At 37.4% G+C, this 26,365-nt stretch overlaps 1 protein-coding gene across 4 annotated transcripts in view; it reads left to right on the forward strand.

Moving 5' to 3' along the window:
* The first annotated feature begins 2,929 nt into the window (after positions 1–2,929).
* Positions 2,930–26,365, forward strand: part of LOC150078230 (3'-5' exoribonuclease 1-like) — a 149,614-nt gene continuing 126,178 nt past the window's right edge. For 3 of the 4 annotated variants that reach the window (XM_090384873.1, XM_090384871.1, XM_090384874.1), the window contains exons 1-2: positions 2,940–3,108; positions 18,583–18,788. In XM_090384873.1, coding sequence (XP_090240999.1) covers positions 3,094–3,108; positions 18,583–18,788 — 221 coding nt within the window. In that variant the 5' untranslated portion in view covers positions 2,940–3,093. Of the gene's footprint in view, positions 3,109–18,582; positions 18,789–26,365 lie in introns of all 4 variants that reach the window. The other variant, XM_090384872.1, reaches the window with a different exon arrangement.

Here is a 26,365-nt window from a genome sequence, read left to right on the forward strand (position 1 = left end):
AAAATTAGGAAGTACATGAACCTCAGACATTAGGTCAAGGGGATGTGGCATATGTGAGAAGTAATGACCATCCCCATCATCGTGTCAACCACCGGTATGGTGCCAAAGCAGCCTAGCAGCAATAGGTCGCCCAGAGAACACCTACAAGGAACTCCAGAAAGTCGCAATCCTGAACACCTGTAGGACAGTCAGAGATTTCTTCGACCAACAGTAACACCAGACAATACAACTACCTTTGTATTGTCTTGGTAGCAGTACCCGTCATGGAACGGAATCCCCCAATCAGGGAGAAATAATATAAGAGCAATAATAATAATAATAATAATAATAATAATAAAGAATATAGTTGTTCCTTAAATAATTGTTCTTAAGTGCAAGTGGTGAAGTATATATGTTTTCATGTACAGTAATTAAATTTTAAGCCTTCATATCTACACTTCTTATTGAAATGAAAAAATTATAATTACTCAGAGCGGTTAATACTAGAATATCGGTTAGTATACAAAACAGCTTTCGGCTGAGTAGACAGCCTTCCTCAGATGCTGAGACTTTCCCGGATCTGTAGAAGACTGCCCTTATCAAGCTGATTAGGAAACCAGACAAACCCCCTCAGGAACCGAGGTCTTTGTAGGTGGTAGATGAATTTCATCAACTGGTGAAATACCACCACTTTGCTTATTGGAGGCTTGAAGTGGTGAAACCCATGTTTAGTCTCTAGAGCAAAGTTTTCGGCACCCCCCCCCATACTTCTCCTTCAACCCATGCACGGTACTAAGTACTATAGGTTTTGATACCTTTCGTGTTTTGGTTTTCATAAAAAAAAAAAAAAAAAAAACATATTAAATGACAGTTAGAATGGATTACGAGTTGTCTAAGACAAACTTAGACAACTCGTAAATCGGTGATCCACAGCAGGATACAATTGGTCTTAGTGGTGTGTCTTCTTTGTGTACCTTCGGCAGGCCGTAAAACCGTGGGATCTGACACCTGGAGGCACGGAGGTGATTACGGTTTGACTGTGTTATCTTCCCCTGTTTGAGCCAACTATTGATGAGGATAGTTGTCTCGAGGCTTCTTTCTCCTCTAGTTGGCAAGACCACCTACACCGTGTCCAACAGTATTGAGTTCATAGAAAGGATCCGCACTATATCCATCTCACAAGATCAAGTCATGGCATCGTTCGATGTAATATCACTCTTTACCTCCATCCCAGTGGAACTTGCCATCTCTTGTGCAAAACAACTCTTGGACAATGATGAAACCTTAGCGACAGAACGAGACTGACACCTGATGACATTTCCACTGCCCTCAGACTGTGCTTAACAGGGGGTGCAATCATGTTTAGCTACTCAATTTACCAGCAGGTGCATGGCACAACCATGGGTTCCCCTGTCAGTTCGGTCATGGCAAACATCGTGATGGAGGAGTTAGAGGGACGTGCGTTTACACACGCACCAGATCACATCGCCTTTTGGTGTCGCTATGTAGACGATGTGTTCGTAGTTATCCCTAGAGACTCAGGTCAGCAAATCCTGACCCACCTCAACTCACTATCGCCCTTCATAAAATTCACGATTGAGCTGGAGTCGAAAAACGCCATACCATACCTAGATACCCTCGTCCAGCGCGAAGACACATGCTTGAAGACGACAGTTTATCGTAAACCTATGTGTGCTGGCAAATTTACCAACTTCCGGTCAGCACACGCACGGGATCACCTCCTCACCACTGCCCGAACCTTGCTAACTCGCGCCTGGACACACTCTAGCCCTGCAGGTGAAAGATGCACAGAGATCACCAGGGTCAAAGGCGACCTTGCGAGGTGTGGCTATCCCATCGACATCCTTGACAGGTGTGACCTACAGGCACGCGACAACGTAGCGACCAACAGTAACGTCAACAGTGGTGAGTCATCCACGAAGGCATTTATCCCATACTACCCCAACCTGTCACAACAGATCGGTAGAATCCTAAAATCACATGGGATAAAGTGCAGTGGTTGTCAAGTTAACCCCATCACAGAAGCAATAATTCTGTCCATAGACAAACGCTGGCCGCGTCACCACCATACGTCACAGCCACAAACTTTAACCTCCAACAATTAGCCACGCGCCTCACGCACCAACTTGGCAGTGCACATCTCCATTCTAACTGTCATTTTATATGTTTAACTGAAGAAGGCTGTCTACTCAGCCGAAAGCTCTTTTGTATACTAACCGTTCTCTATATGTATATTCTAGTATTAACCACTCTGAGGAATTATAATTTTTTCATTTCAATAATATGAATCCGGAGCCCATAGGCCTCTTTCACCATATCTACACTTCCGCTTGAAAAATTCACGCCTACACTCAGCATTATAAGGGTGATTACCAGAATTTTATGGCCCAACTAATAGTACACTGCGTGAATTTCCACACCTAATGTCGTTTTAAAAGGGATTATGGATTACTGTATCTATTGTTGTGGCATATTTGTATAATTGTAAAAAGTGAAAACCTAACAGTACAATAAATGAGAAAAGATATTTTGTATTTGGGGTAGAGAAAAATTTGATACTGAATGTTAAATGTAAAACATTTTATTAACGGCCAGGCGTTTGTGGCAAGTTGCCTTACTGGCCAGCGGCCCTGGATTATTCCAACAAATTCGGGATGGATTTAAGCGTCCCGAGTTTGGTGGCGTAATATAACCTGACCTTTTTTCACTAGTGGAAATGAAAGTATATGCTGAAAGTATAAAATTAAATAAAGAAAACTCTTCTTGTCGTAGGAGTTTTCTATATTCCCGCCGGCTGTACTCAGAACAGCATCCACTCTTAACTGAAAATCATGGTGATAGCAGCCAATTAGCGCGAGCAGTGGGTGGAGCTACAGCTGGACATCATTTGCTGTCGCAAAGATCCATGGGTAAGAGATTTGCACAGTAATAAGATGTATCTTACTCTTCTGTGATATGTTTATCTGTTGGTAAGGGTTTCTTATTAAAGTACAACCAAAAACATCTGTTTTCAGTTTTTATGATACAAGCAAATTAATGTTGGGCAGAGTCTCTGATCGTAACAGATCCCGATTAGTTTAATGTCAGGTTTATATGATGCTTAGTTCGGTAATATTAATTAATTTTTACAGTAACTTCAACTTAGTTTTGTAATTGAAACTAATTTGGTAGCTTTCTTGGTTGTTGTTATTATTTTATTATTATTAGCTATTTGGTGCAAGGAAGCCTGAGGCTTATGCTGCACCAGCCAAAAAAAAAAAAAAAAAAAAAATTCCCGAGTACCCTAAGAGAGAGAGAGAGAGAGAGAGAAGGGAATCACCAAGAAAAGGAAGAGAAGAATGATGATATCCAGGTTATGGTGATTATCTTGTAGTTTCAGTAAAGGGCAAAATTTTGTAGGACGATACAGTGCCCATTTTTCTCTCCCCTTTTTTAATTTTTCGTGTATCCACCTGTTTTCTTGGAAACTATCTATAAAATTTCCTTACATTGATTTTTGTTCAATTACTAGGCCTAGCTTTGGAAATGAGCCAGCTCAATGTAGACTTATCGGAATTAACGAACAGTTTCCAGTTGTGCTTTCATGGTGTCATCAATGATGCTGGACAAATTAATAGCATTTCAGGTTTAAATCAGTTTTTTGCATTTTTGACTCAAAAATCCTTTAACCCTAAGTGAGGTCCCTGGCGTCCACCGGGTGCGCTCATGCGTTAAAACTGCCCTGAGAGTGGGAAAAGAAGACTCTAAAATACAGGTTTAAGTTTTTTTATGAATAAAAAGCTGGGCGCTAGAAAATTCATAATCTTAAGGTAGTATTAACTGAAGAAAATATTATGGCATAAAAATAATTTAGGCATATATTACTAATGGATTAAACAATAGTAATTAATGACAGTTTCTAAAAAGGCTTTATTACTCACTTAAAACCATAATTAAAATGTTATTGGGTGTCTAAGAGAATGTAACTGTTTTACAATGGTTGGGTGTGGAACATGAGGATTTTTAATGTTTCTTGCACTATTTCGTGATACCATACTGTAATTTACTGGCTTGCAACTGTTTCATATGAAAGTTTTTTTTCATTAGGTGTTTTTTTTTTTTTATAAACTACATTTTCAGATTTTTAATGGTGTTGAGATCTGATGAATTACTGAGCCAATAGAATGTTTTAGTGTTTATTGAATACAAAAAAACACTGCTCAGTGATGCAGGACAAAAGTCATCTCCATTGTTGAATAGTCATCTCCATTAATTCTTCATTGTTGAATAGTTCTCTAGTTGGTATTATCTGAGAACAAAGAATGTTTAATAATATAGTATTTACAGTGTTATTAAAGAGCTTCAACTTCCAACAACATCTGGCTAAAAACATTCCCATATAATCATAATGGGGAGAAAACTATGGCTATGATCATATATAATGCATATCACGAGATACTGTAACTGCCAAAAACTTTACAGCAATTGACACCACTCAGATTAATTTTTGTTCCATTATTAAACTTTCTGCCTCTCTTTTTGAGGTCATTGCTGATGCTGTAGCCCATGTGACAGTGAGCACTAGCTTCTTAATTGCACAAAATGATTTCAGATCCATTTCCTTCAACCTCCATATGGTTCTACAAGTTTTGTATTTTGGTCATTTCTTTACACTCTTTGGCAAAGAAAAAAGAAGCAGTTCTGTTTTTACTACAGATAAGTGAAGAAAATGCATGTTAACTTCAAGGACACATGATGGTTGATGTAAATAAAGTGATAGTTGCTACCAAATTGTTGCTTTTTGTACATCAGCAATTTCAGTGTTTGCTTTTCCTCATTCCTTCAGTTCCCCATTTTAGTAGCTGCCTTCCCAAGAGCAATACTAGGTTTTTCTCTAATCTTCACTACTTTCAGAGAGCTAAGACACTTGCAATAATAACAAAATTGCAGAATGGCTCTTGGAAACAGAAGTGTATTCCATGATGGCTTAGAACACAATGCATTTCAGTGCATTTGGTTCAGTTCACATTGAACTACCACATGTTCAGAGGATTAAGTTGCTTAATGTGATTAATGCCCAATTACCCTACCTGCCCTTTATGTATGGCCTAAGGGCTTAATAGAAATTCCAAGTAATTAACAACAGTGCTACTATTTTCTCTATTGGTAATATTTCCTGGATTTTTTTTTTTCCTTTGCCCAAAACCAATATTTTCTTAAGTATCATTGTAAGAATATGAATTTCATAGTGCCTGCAGCTTTTTTTTCATAAAAGAAATTTAACTGTTTTTCAGTCACAAAAAAACTAGGTTAAAACAAGAAATTTGCTATTAACCTGTGCAACATGCCATTTAAATATTATAAAAAATCATATTTCTGTAGCTAGCTGAAATCCCGAGTCTTATCTTATACTGGAAAGAATTCAGCTGTTATGAAAACTTGTGGTTAGTAAATAAATCAGTCATACAAATACTATGGTTGCAGTTGGAGGTGTTGCCAAGAATTTTCATGTGGGATGGATGGTTTTATAATAACAAAAATAACTTAAAGAAATTTCTTTAAAGTTCATATTCTTTCTATGTGTAGTATGTACACCCTTAATGCATACCTCCAACCATTCCCAACATGCTCCATTCAATGCCTCCTGTGGTCTTCCGTCAAAAGGATATCAGAAGGATTTTGATGAATCTTGATGCTAAGAAAGCTCCAGGTCCTGATGGTATTTCTCCACTTGTTCTCAAAACCTGTGCTCCTGAACTTACTCCTTTTCTTTGCCGCCTTTTTTCACTTTCTTATTCCAGAAGTGTTTTTCCTTCTGCTTGGAAATTTGCTCATATCCAGCCAGTTCCTAAAAAGGGTGACAAATTCCTCCCATCCAATTATCGTCCCATTGCAATTACTTCTGCTCTTTCTAAAGTAATGGAGAAATCAATTAACCGCCAACTCTTAAACTACCTAGAAACCTTCCGTCTGATCAACGATCACCAGTATGGATTCTGTCAGTGTCGATCCACTGGTGATATTCTGGCTTATGTTACCCATTTATGGACTAATTCAATGGAAAGGTTTGGTGAAACACAGGTAGTTGCTCTTGACATCTCAAAGGCTTTTGATTGTGTTTGGCATAAAGGTCTTCTAAACAAGCTTCCATCTTATGGTTTGCCAATGTTTTTAGTAATTGGTTATCCAGTTTTCTCTCTGATCGCTCACTGAGGGTGATGGTAGATGGCTCTCTGTCTTCTAACTTCTCCACTAATGCTGGTGTCCCCCAAGGTTCAGTTCTTTCCCCCACTCTTTTCCTCTTGTATATTAACGACCTTCTTCCATTGACTGGAAATCCTATCCATAGTTTTGCCGATGATAGCACATTGCATTCCACTTTTCATTTTGAGAAACCTTGTCCTGCTCAATCAGCTTCAACTTCTCAAAAATCTGCTACCAATTCCTTAAATGCCGATCTTCAGGTAATTCTCCAGTGGGGCAAAGACAACTTAGTTGATTTCAACCCTTCTAAAACTCAGTCTTGTCTTATATCTCGCAAAAAGGATTCTTCTGCTCCTATGCTTATCTTTAGTGACACTCCGATTTCTAGGCAAAATGATATATCTCTTTTGGGGATTACCCTGACTTCTAATCTCTCTTGGCACAAGCACATTACAAACATTGCTCCTCTGTATCTAAAAAACTTGGTTTTCTCTTTCGCTCTCAGCGTTACTTTTCTTCCAAACAGCTGCTCACTCTGTATAAATCGCAAATCTGCCCTGCCATGGAATATCTGGAGTGGTGCCCCCGAAACCTCTCAAGCTTCTTGATTCCATTCAGAAGAGGGCAGTTAGGTTAATTAATGATTCATCTCTAACAGAGTCTCTCCACTCGCTTTCTCATAGACGTACTGTTTCTGCTGCATGCCTCTTCTACAGATACTTCCATGAGCCCTGTTCTTCTGAATGGGCTTCTATAATTCCCGCTCTCTCTTTCAAAACAGTCCGAACACGTGCCGCCACCAGCCAACATCCATTTACTGTCCAACTTCAAACCCACAGAACCAACTTTTCATCTTCCTCATTTATTCATTCAACTGCCATTTTCTGGAACAACCTTTCTTCATATGTATTTCCTGAAAATTACAATCTTCAAAAGTTCAAGTCCAATGTCAACAAATATCTTCTTTCGTCTTCTCAACCTCCAACCCAAACACAGTACTAAGTACTATAGGTTCTAATACCTCTCAGTTTGGGGTTCACATAAAAAAAAAAAAAAAAATACAACAAACAGAGGCAGTGAAGCACACCAGTCAAGAAACAGTGTTATAATTGGAAAAGAAAAGAGTATCCTTCAACAAATCATGTCATTGCCTCCATTTAAAAGGTTTTGCTTGAGACTACTAATTTTACAAGGACAGAGGAGTCAACATTAGCAATTTTTATTTGTTTGAAAGATAAATATTACGATGCCACACCAAGCACATTCAGAATCTTATAACCGGACATTGATATAAGATTTAAAAAAAATTCACTCTGGATGAAGGTTTAATGAAGGTTAAGAATATGTAATTGTTTACTCCTTATGCCATTTTAAATTGTTGAGTAATATCCTGTACGGTATTATCCAAGAGGTTCCTTTGGTATAAAATTTAAGTTCACTTTATGCCTAAGAATGAACCCCCCACACCCAAGAAAAAACCTGAATGAACCCATCTCCATCAGTTTTTGGAAAATATTTTAACAGTGACTTACTTAGGCATGATGTAGCTGAGTGGGAGTACACTAGAACATGCTCTTTGAGTGGACCGTAGTTTAAAAACACAACTGTTAAATATGATTAATGATTGTATATTGATGATTTATTGTAAACTCTGACTTGGTGGTTGTGCTGTAGTATAAATAAGGAAAATTTTGTCTGTTTGTTATGTTTTAGTTAGTTAATGTAAATTGTTGCAAGGATGCTTATACAGCAGAGGTCCGAAAAAAACCTCTTTACATGTTTCATTTGTCCATTCATTTTAATAATTTATCCAATCCTTTATATTTAATAAAACTACTGTCCACAGCATTAAGAGGAAAATTATTATAACATTCAGTTACTCTGGCTGAAGGCAAATTTCTGTATATCTGTTTTGTAACTATCCTTTTCAATTTAAGTTCCCCTGTGTGTGTTATCTGAGAAAGAATGAAGATGCTGTTAACATTTAGTATGCTCAACTCTTTTAAAGACTTAAGCAATGAATACTTAGGCCACTGTGTAGAAACCTAGTTTCCAGATGCTGCCGTTTATAGAACCCCAGTCTTCCTTAAGAATACCCTTTTTTTGCTCCAAACTAATCTTCTCTGTATACACTTTTCCAAAATTGTATGCAGTATTCAAGATGTGGCTTTATAGAATGGAATATTCACTTATTTGTACCTGCTGTCAAAGTTTCTGTATGCCGCCCAGACAAAAAGGTTGGACAACACTAATAAAAGAAAATAAAACATTAAATATTTATCAAAAAAAAAAAAAAAAAAAAGTGTGTGTATGTATGTATATATATATATTGCGATGTGTTTAGCTTGGTATGTCAGTCACAGTATGGGCATGCTGTGTGTGACATACCTAGGTCCCACAATCAGTCCTGTGATGTGGGGAAAGGGTTATGGTGGCTTTTGGGGTTGGTCTACCTTCAAAAGCACTATAATAGGAGTTTACTATTCACACCTTCACAGATTTCATCTTTTTTTTTATTATATAATCATCTGTAATTAGTCATATAGTAGAATGTGTAATTTTCCATTCAAAAAACACAAACTTTGGAAAATGGAATTTGTTAAATAAACTTCTGCCGATTCCATTCGGTAAATTTACTTGTGAAGGCATTTTTTTTTTTTTTTGAAGGTAAGGCAAGGAGAGGTAATTTAAATACTTAAAACTTTTAATTTTATTTCAGAACAATTAAAGTTCTAGAATTTCCTTCAACTACACATTCTCAGAAAAAATGGTTTATGGGCACTGCATATGACTGTACTGAGGACCCTGCAATGGACAGTCCCTTGTTGCGTATATAACAATGACAGGTAAACATGAGCTGTTCTACCAGCCTGTTTGCATTGTTCAGAGAACATCACGTTGGACTATGCAGCTATCCCTAGGTTTCCCCTTTTAAATACCTTGATTCTTTTGTTTCTACTCAAATGATATGTTATTCTGGAATTATTACGTAATTTTTATTTAATGTTCTTTGCATTTATTAGTATTAAAGCTCATTTGTCATTTTGCTTAGTTTATCTAGATTAATATTAATAACCATCATGCTCACCTTTGTAACAACAGTAATCACAGACATCATACTTGATATACCTATATCAGCATCATTAATAAAAATTAAAAACAGTGAGAGACCATCATGAACCCCATGTTACCTGACTCATAAAATTTAATCCATAAGCAGCATTGGCCATTTAGTATTAGTAGTTGCAAATAATGTAAGGAAGCTAGCCTATACATCATTAGCCAGAAAAAAAAAAAGAAAAGTTATATATATATATACACACACACGCACCCACACACAGTAGACTCTTGATTTTCCAGGATAGATGGTAAAAAACGAATCCTGGATAATCGATTTCCCGGTTAATCCAAAAATACAAAAGTCCCCGACATACGTAAGAGATACGTTCCAGGACTTCTTACTTTGTTGAATTTTACGTAACTCGAGAATGACTAATAACATATTGCTACTATATTATTATTGACAAATCTGATTCTGCGCGATACTTGTTAATGTTTGGCCATTTTAATACATCCTTATTTTAATGATTCCTTAGAGATTTTACAGATGCATTGTTTTCAAACTTTTGAATAATTTCAAGTTTCAGTTTAACTGAAAATGCAGCTCTTTTGCGTTTACCCATCATTTTCGCGATTTCTATACAAAAAAAAAAAAAAAAAAAAATTGCTATAAAAAAAATTCCGACATCCCTGACATAAATAAAACAAAATTTGACCTTTTGCGCTGCAACGGAACAACGGAACACCTGAATAATAAAAATATTATTATTATTAGTTGTATGGTACAAGGAAGTCTGAGGCTTATGCTGCACTACCCAAAAAAAAATTCTTGAGTTACCCTGAGAGAGAGAGAGAGAGAGAGAGAGAGAGAGAGAGAGAGAGAGAGTCAAAAGTAGAAAGGAATCACCAAGAAAGAGAAGAATGATGATATCCAGCTCAGGACCCTGGGTGTGCCAAGCCCATACTCACCAGATGTGAGCCCCTCCGGCAGACGTTCTGTATTTATAGAGGCCCAGCTTTTCAAGTATGAACATCTTTGCTGTAACAAATTAAGTGTGCAAGTTTGACTGTATCTTGTAATGCTGAATAGTACCACTAAAGCAATTGAAGAATTATATTGAAAATTTTGTGGAACAGTATCAGAAGCTTTATTGAAATACAAATGTACTGTGTCAGAGTTATTTTTTGTGATGATCACATAACAGCTTATGTATAACTTCTAGGTGTCTGCATTAATATTCCAAACTACTACATTAATAGTACAGTCAGTCCTCATATAACATGTGTTTACACTACACGAATTCGATCATACATGATTTATAAATAGGGGAACGATATCTTATATAACACGAACCGAATTCGTTTATGCACGATTTACCTTTGTGTTTACAAGAATCTAACGCAGAATCACCCCAACCGAATGCAACACGATAGGAATGAAGAGAAGATTTTGAAAATATATTTGTTTTTTATATCAGTGAAGGAGAAACACATTTCACCATAATAACGTAAAAACCAACACAATTCCAGCTATCGGTATAATCGCAAATGCAATTAGATCGAGTTTACTACCAGTTTATAACAGATTCCACTAGCAGAAACGCAACTGGAAATTGTTTTTGTTTTATGGTAGTAACCCCTAGAAATGTGCTCTAGTAAAATGTGAGGTGGTAATAGTGTATCTCTGCCTTTACGGTGTTGTTTATTCAGTTGCTACAGCTTTGTTTATGTGTATCAAGCGTGCCTCCTCATTTATTAATTATGCTTTATTCCCCAAATACTTAAAAGGTGTGAAAAGGAAGCGTCCTGGTGAAGACACTGCAGATTCAGAGAGAAAAAGAAAAGCAATTAATAAACAGAGGCGGAGTGGGTCAAAAATTCTTACCCGTGAAAATTTGTAGTGGCCTCATACTAGCGTTTATGGCCAAAATCACACCGACCTCTGGCCCACCGGGGTTTCCCCGGTAACGCTTATGGCCAGTCCACCTCTGTCGAAAGAGAAAAAATATGAAATGCTTTGAGCAAAATGAAAGACCATGTGATACTGCACGTGATACAGACTTAAATGAGGCAACACCGAGAATTACAAAGAATGCAGAGAAAATAAAAACAACTTTCATAGCAGGAACAACTCAAAGTGTAATTAAAATCCATTAGATTAAGACACAAAGAATTGGAAGAGATGGAACGGCTGTCATATGTTTGGATAGAAAATCAAACAAAAAACAAGTTTGCTTACGATAGAAGCAAAAGCATTAGCAATAATTTATTACGTAATAAAATGCATGAGTATTTTATTATGACTATTTATTGTGTTTGGTAATGTTTTGGTTACAAATGTGTGTTCAATCTTGGGTGGTCGGCACATAACCCTACTTTTCCCATCGGGCCTCTTGTTTATATTTCTTCAAACAGGCTTATGGGGCTGGGAAATTCCATACTGCAATAATTAAAGACAAACACCAGCCAAGGAATAAAAAATTTTTACTATAAAAATAATAAAATAATGTGATACACTATCGGAAGACTAAAATATTACAATAAATTACGATAAAAACTATGATAAAACATTAAAAATATACCGAAGCAATAAAATTATCTAAAAATAAACTGGATTAATAGCGATAAAACCTGAAGCTTTCGGAGACCGCTGTCTCCTTCTTCAACAGTATACTATTACTGCAATGACACATCCTTAAGTAGCAGACCCATGGCACTAATGCACGTGGTCCATCATGCCGACCATGTGTCTGATGGACCACGTGCATGAGTGCCATGGGTCTGCTACTTAAGGGTGTGTCATTGCAGTAATAGTATACTGTTGAAGAAGGAGACAGCGGTCTCCGAAAGCTTCAGGTTTTATCGCTATTAATCCAGTTTATTTTAGATAATTTTATTGCTTCGGTATATTTTTAACGTTTTATTGTAGCTTTTATCGTAATTTATTGTAATATTTTAGTCTTCCGATAGTGTATCACATTATTTTATTATTTTTATAGTAAAAATTTTTTTTTATTCCTTGGCTGGTGCTTGTCTTTAATTATTGCACTGTTGTTTATATTGCACGATTTTGCATTACACGAGGGTTTCTAGGAACACAACTATTGTGCTATACGAGGACTGACTGTACTGTATTAATACTCCAAACTACTATATTAATAATACTACATTAATACTAAAATACTACTATATTAATAGTACAAACTAGTTCTGATTATCATATGTATTAATGCAATGTACATTAATCATTCAATGGAATTCAGTCACTAATGTATTAGTGACTTGATATTGGGTGCTTATCACATCAATGGTCCTTGAAGTTGTCACAGACATTCTGTCAGATATGCCAGACAAGCTGTACTTGCTACCTGGAAATCTAAAATGCTGATGGAACCGATATTCTGGTGCACTCAAGTCGAGTGGACCCAATTTCGGCGAAGTCTGGACGGTCTGTGACAGCCAAATCCTCTGCTTGCACCTTTACAATGGTGCGACTGTTAGTAATCCCGGGTATAACCTCCATGCACAAATACATGGTGGGTGACCACCCAGGTGTGAACCAATGTAAGCAGGGGTCGAGGTGTGATGCCCACACCACATGGAGGAATGCCACCCCTCTGTTACCAGGCAGTACTAGGTGGTAGATGACTCATCAACCAGTGCAATACCACCACTTTGCTTATTGGAGGCTTGAAGTGGTGGAACCCATGTTTAGGCTCTAGGGCTAAGTTCCGGTCAACCCTTCCCTATCTCTTCCATCATGCAGTATGATTGACTTTTGAGGTTATGATGAACATCGTTGTGAGATCCAATATTCCTTACATTTCAAGGGTACAGCTCTAAAACGGTGTTCGTAGGCCGGCTGCTAGTTAGTACACCAGACCGAACCTATTGGTAACTCTCTAGGAGGCTTCCGGATCAGCTAGTTGATAATCTTGCTACCTCTACTCTGCCCAGATAGTGCATTGTCGAGGCCACGTTATGTCAAGGATCTGGGTATATTCTTACCATGTGTACGCCACATCCAAAAATTTCATTACTTCATACAGCATGTCCCACCCACTTTTTCTTACTATTAAATGCACCATAAATTGTCAAACTAATAGAGCAAGCTTATCTGCGAAAAGATCTAAACCTCCAAAACACTTCCTAATTCATTTCACAAATATACGTGGTCTCAATTCTAATCTGAACGATGTCCATTTCCACTTGCAGTCTGCCAAACCCCATGTACTTTTTCTGACAGAATCCCAGTTATCGGTTGAGTCAACTACTGCTCATCTCGGATGCCGAAATTATTCGCTGTATGATTCCTTTTGCCTCAAAGGTGGTACTTGTGCATATGTCTTTTCTGATATTCCCTGTCAGAGATTTGGCAATTTGGAATCTCCTCTCTTTGATCTTCTCTGGCTTAAAATCTCTCTACCTCATTGTGTCAAATTCATCTGTTGTCTCTACTGTTCTCCCAAGTCTACTAATCACTTGGATCTCTTTGACTTCCTCTCTTTGCAACTTGATTTTCTCCAGTCAACTTTCCTAACAGTGAGGTAATTTTTCTTGGTGATTTTAGTCACACCGACCCAGCTGGTCAAGATGCTGAGGCTTTTGCAATTACTAATAACCTTGCCGACCGGGCTAGCCGGATGGGTAAAGCACCTGCCTGGCAACCCACAGGTCGCGGGTTCGAATCCCGCCTCGGGCTTGGTTCAAAGTACTGCAAAAAACCTTGGGAGGTGCACTATGGCCACAGAAGCCGATGCGCCAATAACTACCAAAAAAAAAAAAAAAAAACTAATAACCTTGCACAGATTGTTCATTTACCTACAAGGATACTGGACCATCCTAATCATACAGCCAACACGCTTGTTGGCTTTTTCTCACAAACAACCCTTCTAAGTACATGGTCGAAGTGAGAGGTTCTTTAGGCAGTTCTGGTCACAACTTGGTGATTGTCTCTTCTCCAATGGAGCCTTTATCTCATGGCTATTCCCAACCTCGTGTTGTTTGGCATTACAAGAATGCAAAATGGGATGACCTGCAAGATTTCTTTTCCTTGGTTGGATTACTGTTTCAACCAAGGAAAAGAAATCTTGCAGGTCATCCCATTTTTTCATCCCAACTTTTCATCTTCCTCGTTTATTCATTCAACTGCCGTTTTCTGGAACAACCTTCCTTCATACGTATTTCCTGAAAATTACAGTCTACTGAAGTTAGTCCAATGTCAACAAATATCTTCTTTCGTCTTCTCAATCTCCAACCCAAGCACGGTACTAAGTACTATAGGTTCTAATACCTCTCGTGTTTGGGGTTTACATAAAAAAAAAAAAAAATAGTAATAGAGGTATGTGATACAAGAAAGCAAGTGTATGAACTTATGTAGCATTAGCTAAAAAAAAAAAAAAAAAATTTCACTCAACTATTCCCTCTAAAAGTTTGTCCAGGTCCTCCTTGAATTTATTTAAGTTATCAACTTCCACAATGACAGATGGAAGTTTGTTCCAGCAACTAACCACCTGCTGGCTAAAGGCAAATTTCTGCACATCTATTCTACAACTGTCTTTCCTCAGTTTGAGTTTATACCACCTCAGGTTCATAATCTGAGCAAGCAGAAGAATCCCATCAGAATTCAGCGTGCTCAACCCATTCAAAGCCTTATACACCTCAATCAGATCACTTCGCAGGTGCCTAGTCTTCAGCCGCTGCAATTTGCAAAACTTAAGTCTTTCTTGGTAAGAGGACAACTTTGTTCCCCTCCCCAATCTCGTTGCCCTTCTCTGTACGAGGCCACCATACCTGTTTGTGGTACTCAACGCTTGGCCTGACCATTGTCTTATACAAAGAGATAATCACCTCCTTTTCCCTCCTAGCAAAATTCCTGTATATCATTGACAATACTCCATCACCTGCTCTTGCCACTTGTCTGCATTGCCGAGAAAACTTCGCGTCTGAAAGCACAATCACTCCCAGGTCTTTTTCATTTTCTACCACCCTAAGTGGCCGACCGGGCTAGCCGGGTGGTAAAGTGCTTGCCTGGCAACCCAAAGGTTGCGGGTTCGATTCCCGCCTCGGGCTTGGATCAGAGTACTGCAAAAACCTTGGGAGATGCATTATGGCCACAGAAGCCTGTGCGCCAACAACTACCAAAAAAAAAAAAAAAAACCACCCTAAGTGTAGTACCACATAGTTGGTACATTCCTTTGGGGTTAAAACTGCAATCATTATCAACCCATTGCAGGGTGGAAGCCTCCTCAACAATACATGTTGAGGGAAATTATTATTATTAGCCATATGGTGTAAGGAAGCCTGAGGCTTTTGCTGCACCAGCCAGGAAAAAAAAAAAAAATAAAATAACCATTCCTGAGAGAGAGAGAGAGAGAGAGAGAGAGAGAGAGAAAGAGAGAGAAAACAGAAGTTTGAAGGGAATTACCAAGAAAGGTAAGAATGATGATATCCAGCACAGGACCCTGGGTGTGCCAAGCCTATACTCACCAGATATGAGCCCCTGGAAATAATGGACCATTATCTGCCAAGCTGGTCCAGTGTGGGTTGTCAGATCGACCATATTTAGCAGTCAGGGGCTTGAACCCCCGGTCTACTCAAAGAGTGTGTGCTATTGCAGTCCTGCTTCTGACCACTCGGCTATGGACGCCTCTGTCCTCTGGGGTTACTTACCCATATGCAGTACAGCCACTCCCTGGCTTACGTAATTCTCGACTTTACATAAGTTTTTGCCGGCCAGTTCAAACTTAAAAAAAATTGTGAAAACGTATTTTGCATCCCGTAGGAATAAATGGAGGTATCGTGAGAATATCGTTTCAACTTCCAAGACCTCGGAAGTTGAAATTTTCGCTATATAACAGCTATTTATTTCTCCAAAAGGTCATATTTATAATGGAAGTTGCACTACACTTTCATTGTTATCATATTCCTGTTATAAGAATCAATTTTGAATGCCTTTGTGATATTTTTCTAAAACACATTTCTGGAGGTCACTACCATAAAACAATTTGCATTTTCTGGTTTATTGGGCTTTTCTGTTAGCACAATCTATTATAAATGGGTAGTAAACTTGATCTTATTGCATTTGCGATAATACCGATAACTGGAATTCTATGGGTTTTTACGTTATGGTATTATGGTGAAATGAGTTTCCTTTCACTGAAATCTTAATCGTATAAAAAACATAAATAAATTTTCAGAATCTTCCCTTCATTCCTATTTACTTATTACAATGGTGAAGGGAAAGAGACCAATGGAAAGTGGCAGTGCTAGGAAACAAAACAAAATTGATTTAGAAATGAAGATGATTAATTAAGAAGTACGAAGCTGGACAAAGTTTGTCATCTCCTGCACAGAATTAGGTCTCGCTGCTTCAACAGTGAATATTATTTTAAGGGACAATGCCCAACTTCCGCAGTGGCGTGCTTATCAGCTGGAGAGTTAATTCTGGCAACGATGCTTGAAAGGTAAAACTTAAATTCTATTTACATGTTTGCCAAACATTTCTTTTTTGCTTCAATCAAATTTTTGAGTGCTGCATAAGCATTTAGGTAAATTCCGACTTACATAAGAGTTCTACGGAATGCAACCCTTACGTAAGTTGGGGAGTGGCTGTATTTTGTATTTGTTAATGCTAAAGTTCAGTTGCCAGTTCTCAGCCCATCTGCCCAAATTTTCTAGATCCTGTTGCAGTAGCACACTGTCATTAACAACCCTGCCAACCTTTGTATCATCTGCAATCTTTGACGCTAAGCCTGATATGCCTTCATCAGTATAATTGATAAATATACAAAACAACAGTGGGCCCAACACCGAGCCCTGTGAGACTCCACTAATAACATTAGTCCAGAAAGAGCAGCATTCATTGATTACCACTGTCTTCTCCCACTCAACCAATCTTTTATCCATTGTAGCAACTTACACTTAATACCATACTGCTCCAAGTTGTACAGCAGTCTTCCATGTGGAAGTATCAGAAGCTTTCCTGAAATCAAGTATATGATATCAAAATTATCTTTTGCATCTAGTTCCTTTGTAACATCGTAGTATCCAATCAAATTTGTCAGTCAAGACTTTTCTTTAACAAACCCATGCTGTATCTGAATTATTGCTGCAGTCTTGTCTAGATCCTGCATTGCATCTTTAACCAGTAACTCCATTATTTTCAGTGTTGTTGTATTAATGGTTTATTGGCACAAGGGCCTCCTAGGCAAAATTGTCTGTTCATGTATTATTTGTGACTAGTTTCTAATGTAATGATGGTAATCCAGGAAACATCTCTGAGGAAGATATTACATACTCGTGTAATGTAAATAGCTCCCTAATTCCCCATTAAAGTTTACAACAAAATAAGTGTCATTATGAAACAAACACCTTTCTGATCTAGCTTTTCAGGGGTGCATCAAAAGTTTCGGTAAATAAAAACTAATTTTAAATAAACTGCTTTAGCATGCCTATACCCTCTGAGTAACGTTGATTACAAATTAATTTATACTTAACTGTAGAATTTTTGCCCTCTGACAATTTATAACCATTCCATTTATTTTCCTTCTCTGCTATGGATATTCATTTGGCATCCATTTTATTATCAGTTTGGACAAATGATGCAAGGAACTGGACTTTTTTTGCATCAGTCTTAAATAAATAAATATATATATAATAACATTAAACAGAATATTTATTATTTCCATTCCTGTATGGTAAACATCCAGTTCTGCCTTGAATTTAGCCAGGTTCACTGCCTCTGCTTCGGAGGTAGCTTATTCCAGTATTCGTCAAACTGCCTTTAGGTGAACTGCCATGTTCTTTTGGTCTAAACCTTGAACACCATCTTTTGTGGTTGATATAAAAAGCTAAGAACGTTTCCTATTTGGCATTTGTTAACATTTGTTGCATTTGTTAACAAAATGAGTTTTCCATGCTACTGAAAAGAATTTAAAAAGTGTCCAAGGCTGTTGTAGTCATCTTTGCTAAAACCTCTTTACCCTCAACGGTTGTTATTTATTTATTTTTTTTGATAAATCCCATATCAGTGCACTATGATCACTGCTGCTTAGTAGTTTTTACACAAAGAATTTTAATACATGATGCATTGCTGCTGCCCGTAGGTGAACTAAACCTTGTTACCTAAGTGTTGCAGTAAGAAAATATTTTTCATCTGATAAGACCAAGGAAGAATATTGCTTTCTCTTGTTTCTCTAATGTGTTGGTATAGAAAGCAGCCATCTAGCAAATCCAGAACATTTCGAGATTTGCTAAATGATTGCTTTCAATTAGTTATAAATGCATTGCCTTCCTACTTATTATTTCACTTTTTTGTTTATTTATATATATTTATAGATAATGTCATCATCTACTGTAGAAACAACGTTGCTTGCTGATTCTGATACCACCAGAAAAGCTGACATCAATAAAGATGAACAGCCATATCCATCTTTGTGTCCTGATCCAGTGTTACAGCAGTTATCACGTGTTAATGGCATGATAAATCAAATGAGGAAGGAAGAACTACAGTCAAAACTTAAACAGTTTAAGCTAGATGCAAGGTACTAATACAAAAAAATTAATAATAATAATAAAGCTCCATAATCATTCATACTTTTCTCATTGCCAAAAATGACTGCCTAATTAAGCGACCATCAAAGATAATCTTTTGGTCACTTGGCCAAGAGATCTAGGCATATGTTACTCCATAAGATTGCATGTGTGTGTGTTCCTCCTGCCAGTGAGAATATACCTCCCTTCATATTGCTGATTCCTCATGTATAAACAGCATAGATATATAAAACATTTTATGAACTAAGGGAAAATGATAGATATACCACTGTGGATGGTATATGTTTAATTCTGCTGCATGCATGCCAAAATTAAGTTGCATGAACAGGTACACTTTCATTGATTGAGACACTCAATATTTTTCTTAAAAAAAAAAAAAAAAGAAAAAAAATTAGTTTAAAATTATCTAATCTTGTTCTTTGTTTTGAATATCTTTAATAACTTTAATATCTACTTCAGGGTATGAACTTTTTGCTAACACCCTTGTATATTATTTCCCTATCTCACTTCCAACATACAGTGGAAGAGATCAAAGATAAAATCAGTGGAAAAATAATATTCAGTCAGGCATACTCCTTATAGGAAACAGATTTGTTTTGTAGTTATACTTTTTCAAATTATTAAGTTAATAGGCTTTAAGTGGCACAGTTATTCTGTAGTCCAAAACACATCACTTCAGCATTGTAATTCAAATTATCCAGAAACTGGAGCATTGCCAGAATTAACAATGTCTTGATGCTAGATTTTTTCCACAGATGATATTTTTCTCATACAAAGCACAAAATAATCGTGGAACCACCCTTGAACACTGCCTGCAACCCAATTCTTTGGCTAATACTTCCATATCACTGATTGGGGAATCCTTGAGGCCCTGGAATTTTTGAGAATGGCAGTGTAGCATTAAACAGTGAAGTTAGTGTGTCCTTAGCTGCTTTGAAACCAGACATGATTTTGTTTTTTCTGGTTGTGTAAGTCTTTGAAAGCATTCTTCCCCCACCTCAAATACAACAGTTTTATCCATATGGTGTACTTGTTTGGCACAACATCTGTCCCCTTAATGATTTAGCCCAGTTATTCTAGGAATTAATTATTTACAAGCTGGCACCTCATCAGCACTGGCAGCTTTGCTTGTTACTTTAATATTGTGCAGATTTGCTGTCAGTTAAAAGTTGTATGTAACACCGTATTGATTTTGATTAACAGGAAATCTTTGCTCATATTAAAGACCAAGGAGAACTAGCAGAAGATGGATTTGCCTTTTTTGGTGATGTCATACTATTTAAAAAGATAGTTGCTTAGACAGAACTGTGGAGATAGTATTTCTTTTAAGTTGAACAAAGCTCAAGCCTTGGTGATTGAAAACTTTGCTGTCAGTCTTTAGTGGGTGCAAAGATCTCGCTGTGATCAAAATCAGTATAATATACGATTTTTATTTGATCCCAACTACTGTGTTGTGTTATGTAGAACAAATGCAACCCATTTCTAGGGGTTAAATGAATATATAATGGTTGCCATGTGTATAAATGGTAGTTTGGCTTCAATACACCGGTTGGCTAGTCAATTATATAAAATATGTTATTCACAGTTCAGCGTATGTTCGCTAATACAGATTGCCTGCAAGCTATGAGTAGCCAGTTAGCATTGACACCAGTAGTGTTGCATGTTTTCAAATGTACAGCAGATTTCTAGTTATGCTGTATGACTTGAAAAGACATTAGCAGATTAAACTGAACATGGAAATAGTATTTGTCTATAAGTTGAACAGCCTGTGTGATTGAAAACTTTCTTTGGTCTTCATTAGCAGCAAAGATTTCCCTTTAATAAAAATTGAATTCAATATAGCATATGATTTTGACTACTGTTAAAATATAACTCTGCAACTCTTACATTATTGTAAAGTTTGCCCTCGTTTTAAAAATACATAGTAGTAGTAGTGACATGTGATGCAAGAAAGCAAGTGTATGAGCTTATGCAGCATCAGGCAAAAAAAAAAAAAAAATATCGCACCATTCTCTCCAAATGCCTCTACAGTTCCTCCTTAAATTTATTTAACCTATCAACTTCCACAACGACAGATGGAAGTTAGTTCCAGCAATTAACCACCCGCTGGCTAAAGCCAAATTTCCGCACATCTATTCTACATCTGTCTTTTCTTAATTTGAATTTATGTCCCCTTAGGTTCGTAATCTGAACAAGTGGAAGGATCCATCAGAATTCAGCATGCTCAACCCATTCAAGGCCTTATACACCTCAATCAGATCACCGTGCAGGTGCCTAGTCTCCAGCCACTGCAATTTGCAGAACTTAAGCCTCTCTTGGTAAGAGGATCCCTTCATTCCCCTCACCAATCTTGTTGCCCTTCTCTGTACACGTTCAAGCAAATCTACATCCTTCCTAAAATGTGGACTCCAGACATGTACGCAGTACCCAAGGCATGGCCGGACCATTGCCTTATACAGAGGGATAATCACCTCCTTTTCTCTGCTAGCAAAATTCCTATATATCATTGACAAAACCCCATGACCTGCCCTGGCAGCCTGTCTGCATTGCTCAGAAAACTTCATATCTGACTGCACAATTACTCCCAGGTCATTTTCATTTTTACTAACTTAAGTGTAGTACCACACAGTTGGTATGTTTCTCTGGGGTTACTTCTACCCATATGCAGTACTTTGCATTTGTCAAGACTAAACTTCAGTTGCCATTTCTTAGCCCATCTGCCCAAATTTTCTAGATCCTGTTGCAGTAGCACACTGCCATTACTGTCATTAACAACCCTGCCAACCTTTGTATCATTTGCAAACTTCGACACTAAGCCTTATATACCTTCATCAATATCATTGATAAATATACAAAACAACAGAGGACCCACCACCGAACCCTATGGGACTCCACTAATAACATTAGTCCACGAAGAGCAGCACCCATTAATTACCACCCTCTGTCGTCTCCAACTCAACCATCTTTTTATCCATTGTAGCAACTTACTCTTAATACCATTCTGCTCCAATTTGTACAATAGTCTTCCATGTGGCTCACATCTGTGAGTATGGGCTTGGAACACCCGGGGTCCTGAGCTGGATATCATCATTCTTCTCTTTCTTGGTGATTTCCTTCTCTCTCTCTCTCTCTCTCTCTCTCTCTCTCTCTCTCTCTCTCTCTCTCTCTCTCTCTCTCTGGGTACTAGGGTAAATTAATTTTTTTTGGCTGGTGCAGTATAAGCCTCAGGCTTCCTTGTTGCTATTAATAATAATGTGCAACAGTGTCAAAAGCTTTCCTGAAATTCAAATATATGATATCAAAACTATTTTTTTGCATCCAGTTCCTTTGTAACCACATCATTAATATCCATTCAAATTTGTCAGACAAGACTTTCCCTTAACAAACCCATGCCGTGTCTGAATTATTGCTGCAGTCTTGTCTAGATGATCCTGCAGTGCATCTTTAACCAGTGACTCCATTATTTTACCCGGAACAGAAGTTAAACTAACTTGTCTGTAATTACTCGTGTCACCATTTGATCCCCCTTTGTGAATTGGGGATACATTTGCACATCTCCAGTCCGTGAGGACCACCACTGAGTCCAAGGATGCTCTCATAATTATGGCTAAGGGTTTGCTTAGTTGCTTTGCCGTCTCCTTTAATGTAACTGGATAGATCCCATCCACCCCAAGTGCCTTTCTTATGTTTAACTTCAACAATTTCTCCTCCACTTTGCTCTCAGTTATTACAAAATCATTAAGCACCCTGCTACAATTTGATAACCTTCTGCCATTTTCAAACCTTAATAACTCCTCATGTTTGAATGTAGATGCAAAATACTCATTCAGTTTGTTTGCTATCTGAGCAGGATCATCAACAGTCAAACCATCGATATCAAGTGGACCAATCAGATTCATCCCCTTCCTTTTAGAGTTTATATAAGTAAAGAAATCCTTGCTGTTTTTCTTAGCATCTTTTGCCAAAGATTTCTCGTAATCTGCCTTCGCCTACCTAACCTCCTTTGTGACCTGATTACAGACTAGCTTATATCTGCCATAGGCTTCTGAGTCACTTAATAATTTATATGCATCCCATGCATTTTTATTCTCTGTCACGAGTCTCATTAGTTCATTTGATAACCATTTAGGCCTAAACCCTGAACAATATTTCTTAATAGGTATGAAACTTTTAGTAGCTTCCACGATTAATTCCTTGAATGCTTCCCACTTAGAATTTACTGTTGGTTACATCGTCAGTTGATCCCACTGTACAGAATTTAAAAACTGTCGGAGACCAGTGTACTCGCCTTTACGGAAGCAAAAACCCTTTCCTTTACCCCTGATGGTAATTAAATCTTTAAGTAAATCCCACGTCAGTACATTGTGATCACTGCCACCTAGTGGTTCTTTTATCTGCAAATTTCTAATACACGAATGATCACTGTTGATAACCAGATCAAGAGTATTGCCCTCTCTGGTTGCCTCTTGAACATGCTGCTGCAGAAAACAATCATCCAATAAATCCAAAAAAGTCTTACTAGTGTGTGAGTGACCAACCCACAAGTTCCAGTCAATATCTGGCAAGTTAAAATCCCCCATTATAAGACATTCTGATTTACTAGCCCACTCTATTTCTCTGTACAATTGTTCTTGTACTCATTAGAGTCATTAGGCCAATAACACACTCCTACTCTTATTTTTGCTTTCGCAGTGCTTATGTCATACCAAACGGACTCAACAGTGCACTGTTCATCTATATCAACTGGATGCACTTTTGATTTTATGTTTTTCTTAATTAACAGTATAACACCTCCTCCCTTCCTATCCTGTCTATCCTTTCTGTACACATTGTACTCCCCAAATTCCAGTTCTGCATTCGTAATATCAGTGTGACACCACGTCTCTGATAACCCAACAATATCTGCCTTTGATGTCTTGACCAACACCTCAAATTCATCAAATTTATTTACTATGTGTAGCACACGTTTCTTGATTAGACCGGGGTTCAAGCCCATCACCACCAAATACGGAGGATGCGGAAAGGTCAGGGAATGACCACCACATATTCCCGGAGCAATATGGATTTAGTTGCTAATGCTCCTAAAAACCAAATAACAACAACATTTACTATACTTCTAGCATTGGTATACATGCAAGCATACATATTCCTAGTTACCCTAACACATCCCATATACCCACCTGTTTCACGATGACTGCCATCAGTCCCTGAAACCCCCCAGCACCCCCTCGCTCCAGGTCACTACTTATTCTAATAGAAGTTGTGCAAGAATCACCTTCACTTTTGCCTGCGGCTACTTTTAACCTTTTAGTCTGTGAATCCTCCCCAAGCTAGCAGTTTTCCGACCCACTTAACACTGCCTCGATAGCATCAGCAAATATTCTTGCACCTTTTCTATTTAAGTGTATCCCATCCCTGTAGAAGCAGTCTCTCCTGTTAACAAGCACAGACCATGCTGAAAAAAATTTTACCCCTTGAGCCTTGCACATTTCCTCCAGGGCCGAATTGATTGACAAGGCTCTCATCATGTACTCCCTCCTATCGTGTCTGGGCAGAATTGCAGGCACTTTCAAATTTAACCCTATTTCACGACTTTTTCGCAACATTGATCTGTATTTGTTAAGTAAATCTGCAGATCTCCTACTCTTAATGTCATTGGTGCCAATGTGTACAACAATATCACCTTTTGGGCCCTTAAAAGATGATATCCGCTCTACAATGTCATCAACTTTTGCCCCTGGCAGACACCCCGGTCCTGTTCCATCTATCCTTTATGCACAATATATTCCCCGTCTCCCTGACAATAGTGTCACCAACAATATCTAGTTCCTTTGGGACCAGCGCATTCTGCCTTGGAGATTGCTGCTGTGTTGCCTTGATGCCCAGTAGTGAGCTCTGGCTTTGAGTTTGGCAGCTGAGAGCTTGATGGGCCCCTCATATTAATTTCTATATAAACCAACCTTTGCTAGCACCAGGTTCATCTTCAGAGCCCCTACAAATAATTAATGCCTTTGTCTGGATTTATTTTTAGACTAGCTAGTGTGTGCATGTGGTGTACTTGAAGTCTAAACATTTTCAATGTTGTTAAGTAGAAAAAACAATGTAATGCTTGTCAAACTTTAAAAAAAAAACTTTATTGCCTAGAAGTGCAACATGTCACATTATTGATATGGTGATTGTTGTTATTCTTTCCTGAAATAAAAACCACCTTGTTAAGAAGATAGCAGCGATCCTTGCAGGAATAGTTATCAAAATTAAAAAGTTCTGAGAAATGAGTGCACCTTTTTAGTCAACTGACATAGCTGAGTGGTCATGAGTGGGAGTGCAGTAGCACATGCTCTTTGAGTGGATTGTGATTCCAGCCCATGACTATTAAATATGATTAATGATTATATTCGTTGTTTATTATAAACTCCTCTGACCTGGTGGTTGTGCTGGAGTTATAAACAAGAACAACAATTTAAGATTTTCTTAAGATAACGAATGCTTAACCCATTAGTAGTGGCAACCCCAATTGTAGCAAACATGGTAGGTAAACTAACAGGTGACCAACTTTCTCTAAAATTTCTAGGAATCGTTTTGAGTTTTTTTTTTTTTAATTCTTCATTGCCAATACCGATATTTCATTCTTTCTTAATCTCTAGCAATATTTATTGTATGTAACTTTTTGTTTTTTAATGAAAAATTAAATATTTAAAAATGCTGTGTTTTTCACACCTTTTATTTTCAAAAAACAAAAAAATTGATTCTGATGAAAATTTAAAATTGTTTTAGACAAAATAATAAACATGACTATTAAAGTCTTCTATTTTCTAGTTTAAAAGCCCATTAAGTTCTTAAAAATTTTAAACATAGTATTTATACTTATTTTGTGTACAAGTACTGTTAAAAAATTAAAAATTTATATATTATAAATACTATTATTCACTTCCATTTTCAAAATAATGATATTTTTAAACTTTGTCATTTTGCTTTAAATATCACTCCCTTGTCTTTAAAGAAATGTTCCATATGTTGGCCACATTTCTGAATGTTTTTTAATAAGAAATAAGAAATTTTTATTGCAATAATAATAATGATATTACAATTCGATACATTGATGTTGCCCTTCACAGCCATCAGGCCAGGGGTTAACAGTAATAATACAATATAATAATAAATAGAGAGCATTGATATATCAGACATAAGGAAATGCGTATGTGGAAGAAAGCTCAAAACTCCAAGTATAATATAGTTATTTACAGTACAATATATAAAGAAGATTTTGGCAGAAACAAATAATTTTATATAGTAATGTAAACATGCCACGTTCTTTGCACTGAACAGAAGTAATTAGTCCATCATTACTAACTGTCATACTGAAAAGTTAGTATACCATCTTCATATCAGGTGGTATTTTTGGCTTGCGGTATTAAGGTGAGCTTCGAGGAGAAGAATCAGGGACAGGGAAGTACAATTCAAGGATGCGATATCTGTATTCCCTGTCAGAAGCAAACTTATTAAGGTCAGCATCGAAGGCCTGGGTACATGAAAGTAGCTGAAAAGGCAGGAACCTATTGGATAAGTG

Source organism: Mastigoproctus giganteus, chromosome 11 (genome assembly GCF_048544385.1).
Source record: "Mastigoproctus giganteus isolate SK-2022 chromosome 11, ASM4854438v1, whole genome shotgun sequence".
Classification (NCBI taxonomy): Eukaryota; Metazoa; Arthropoda; class Arachnida; order Uropygi; family Thelyphonidae; genus Mastigoproctus; species Mastigoproctus giganteus.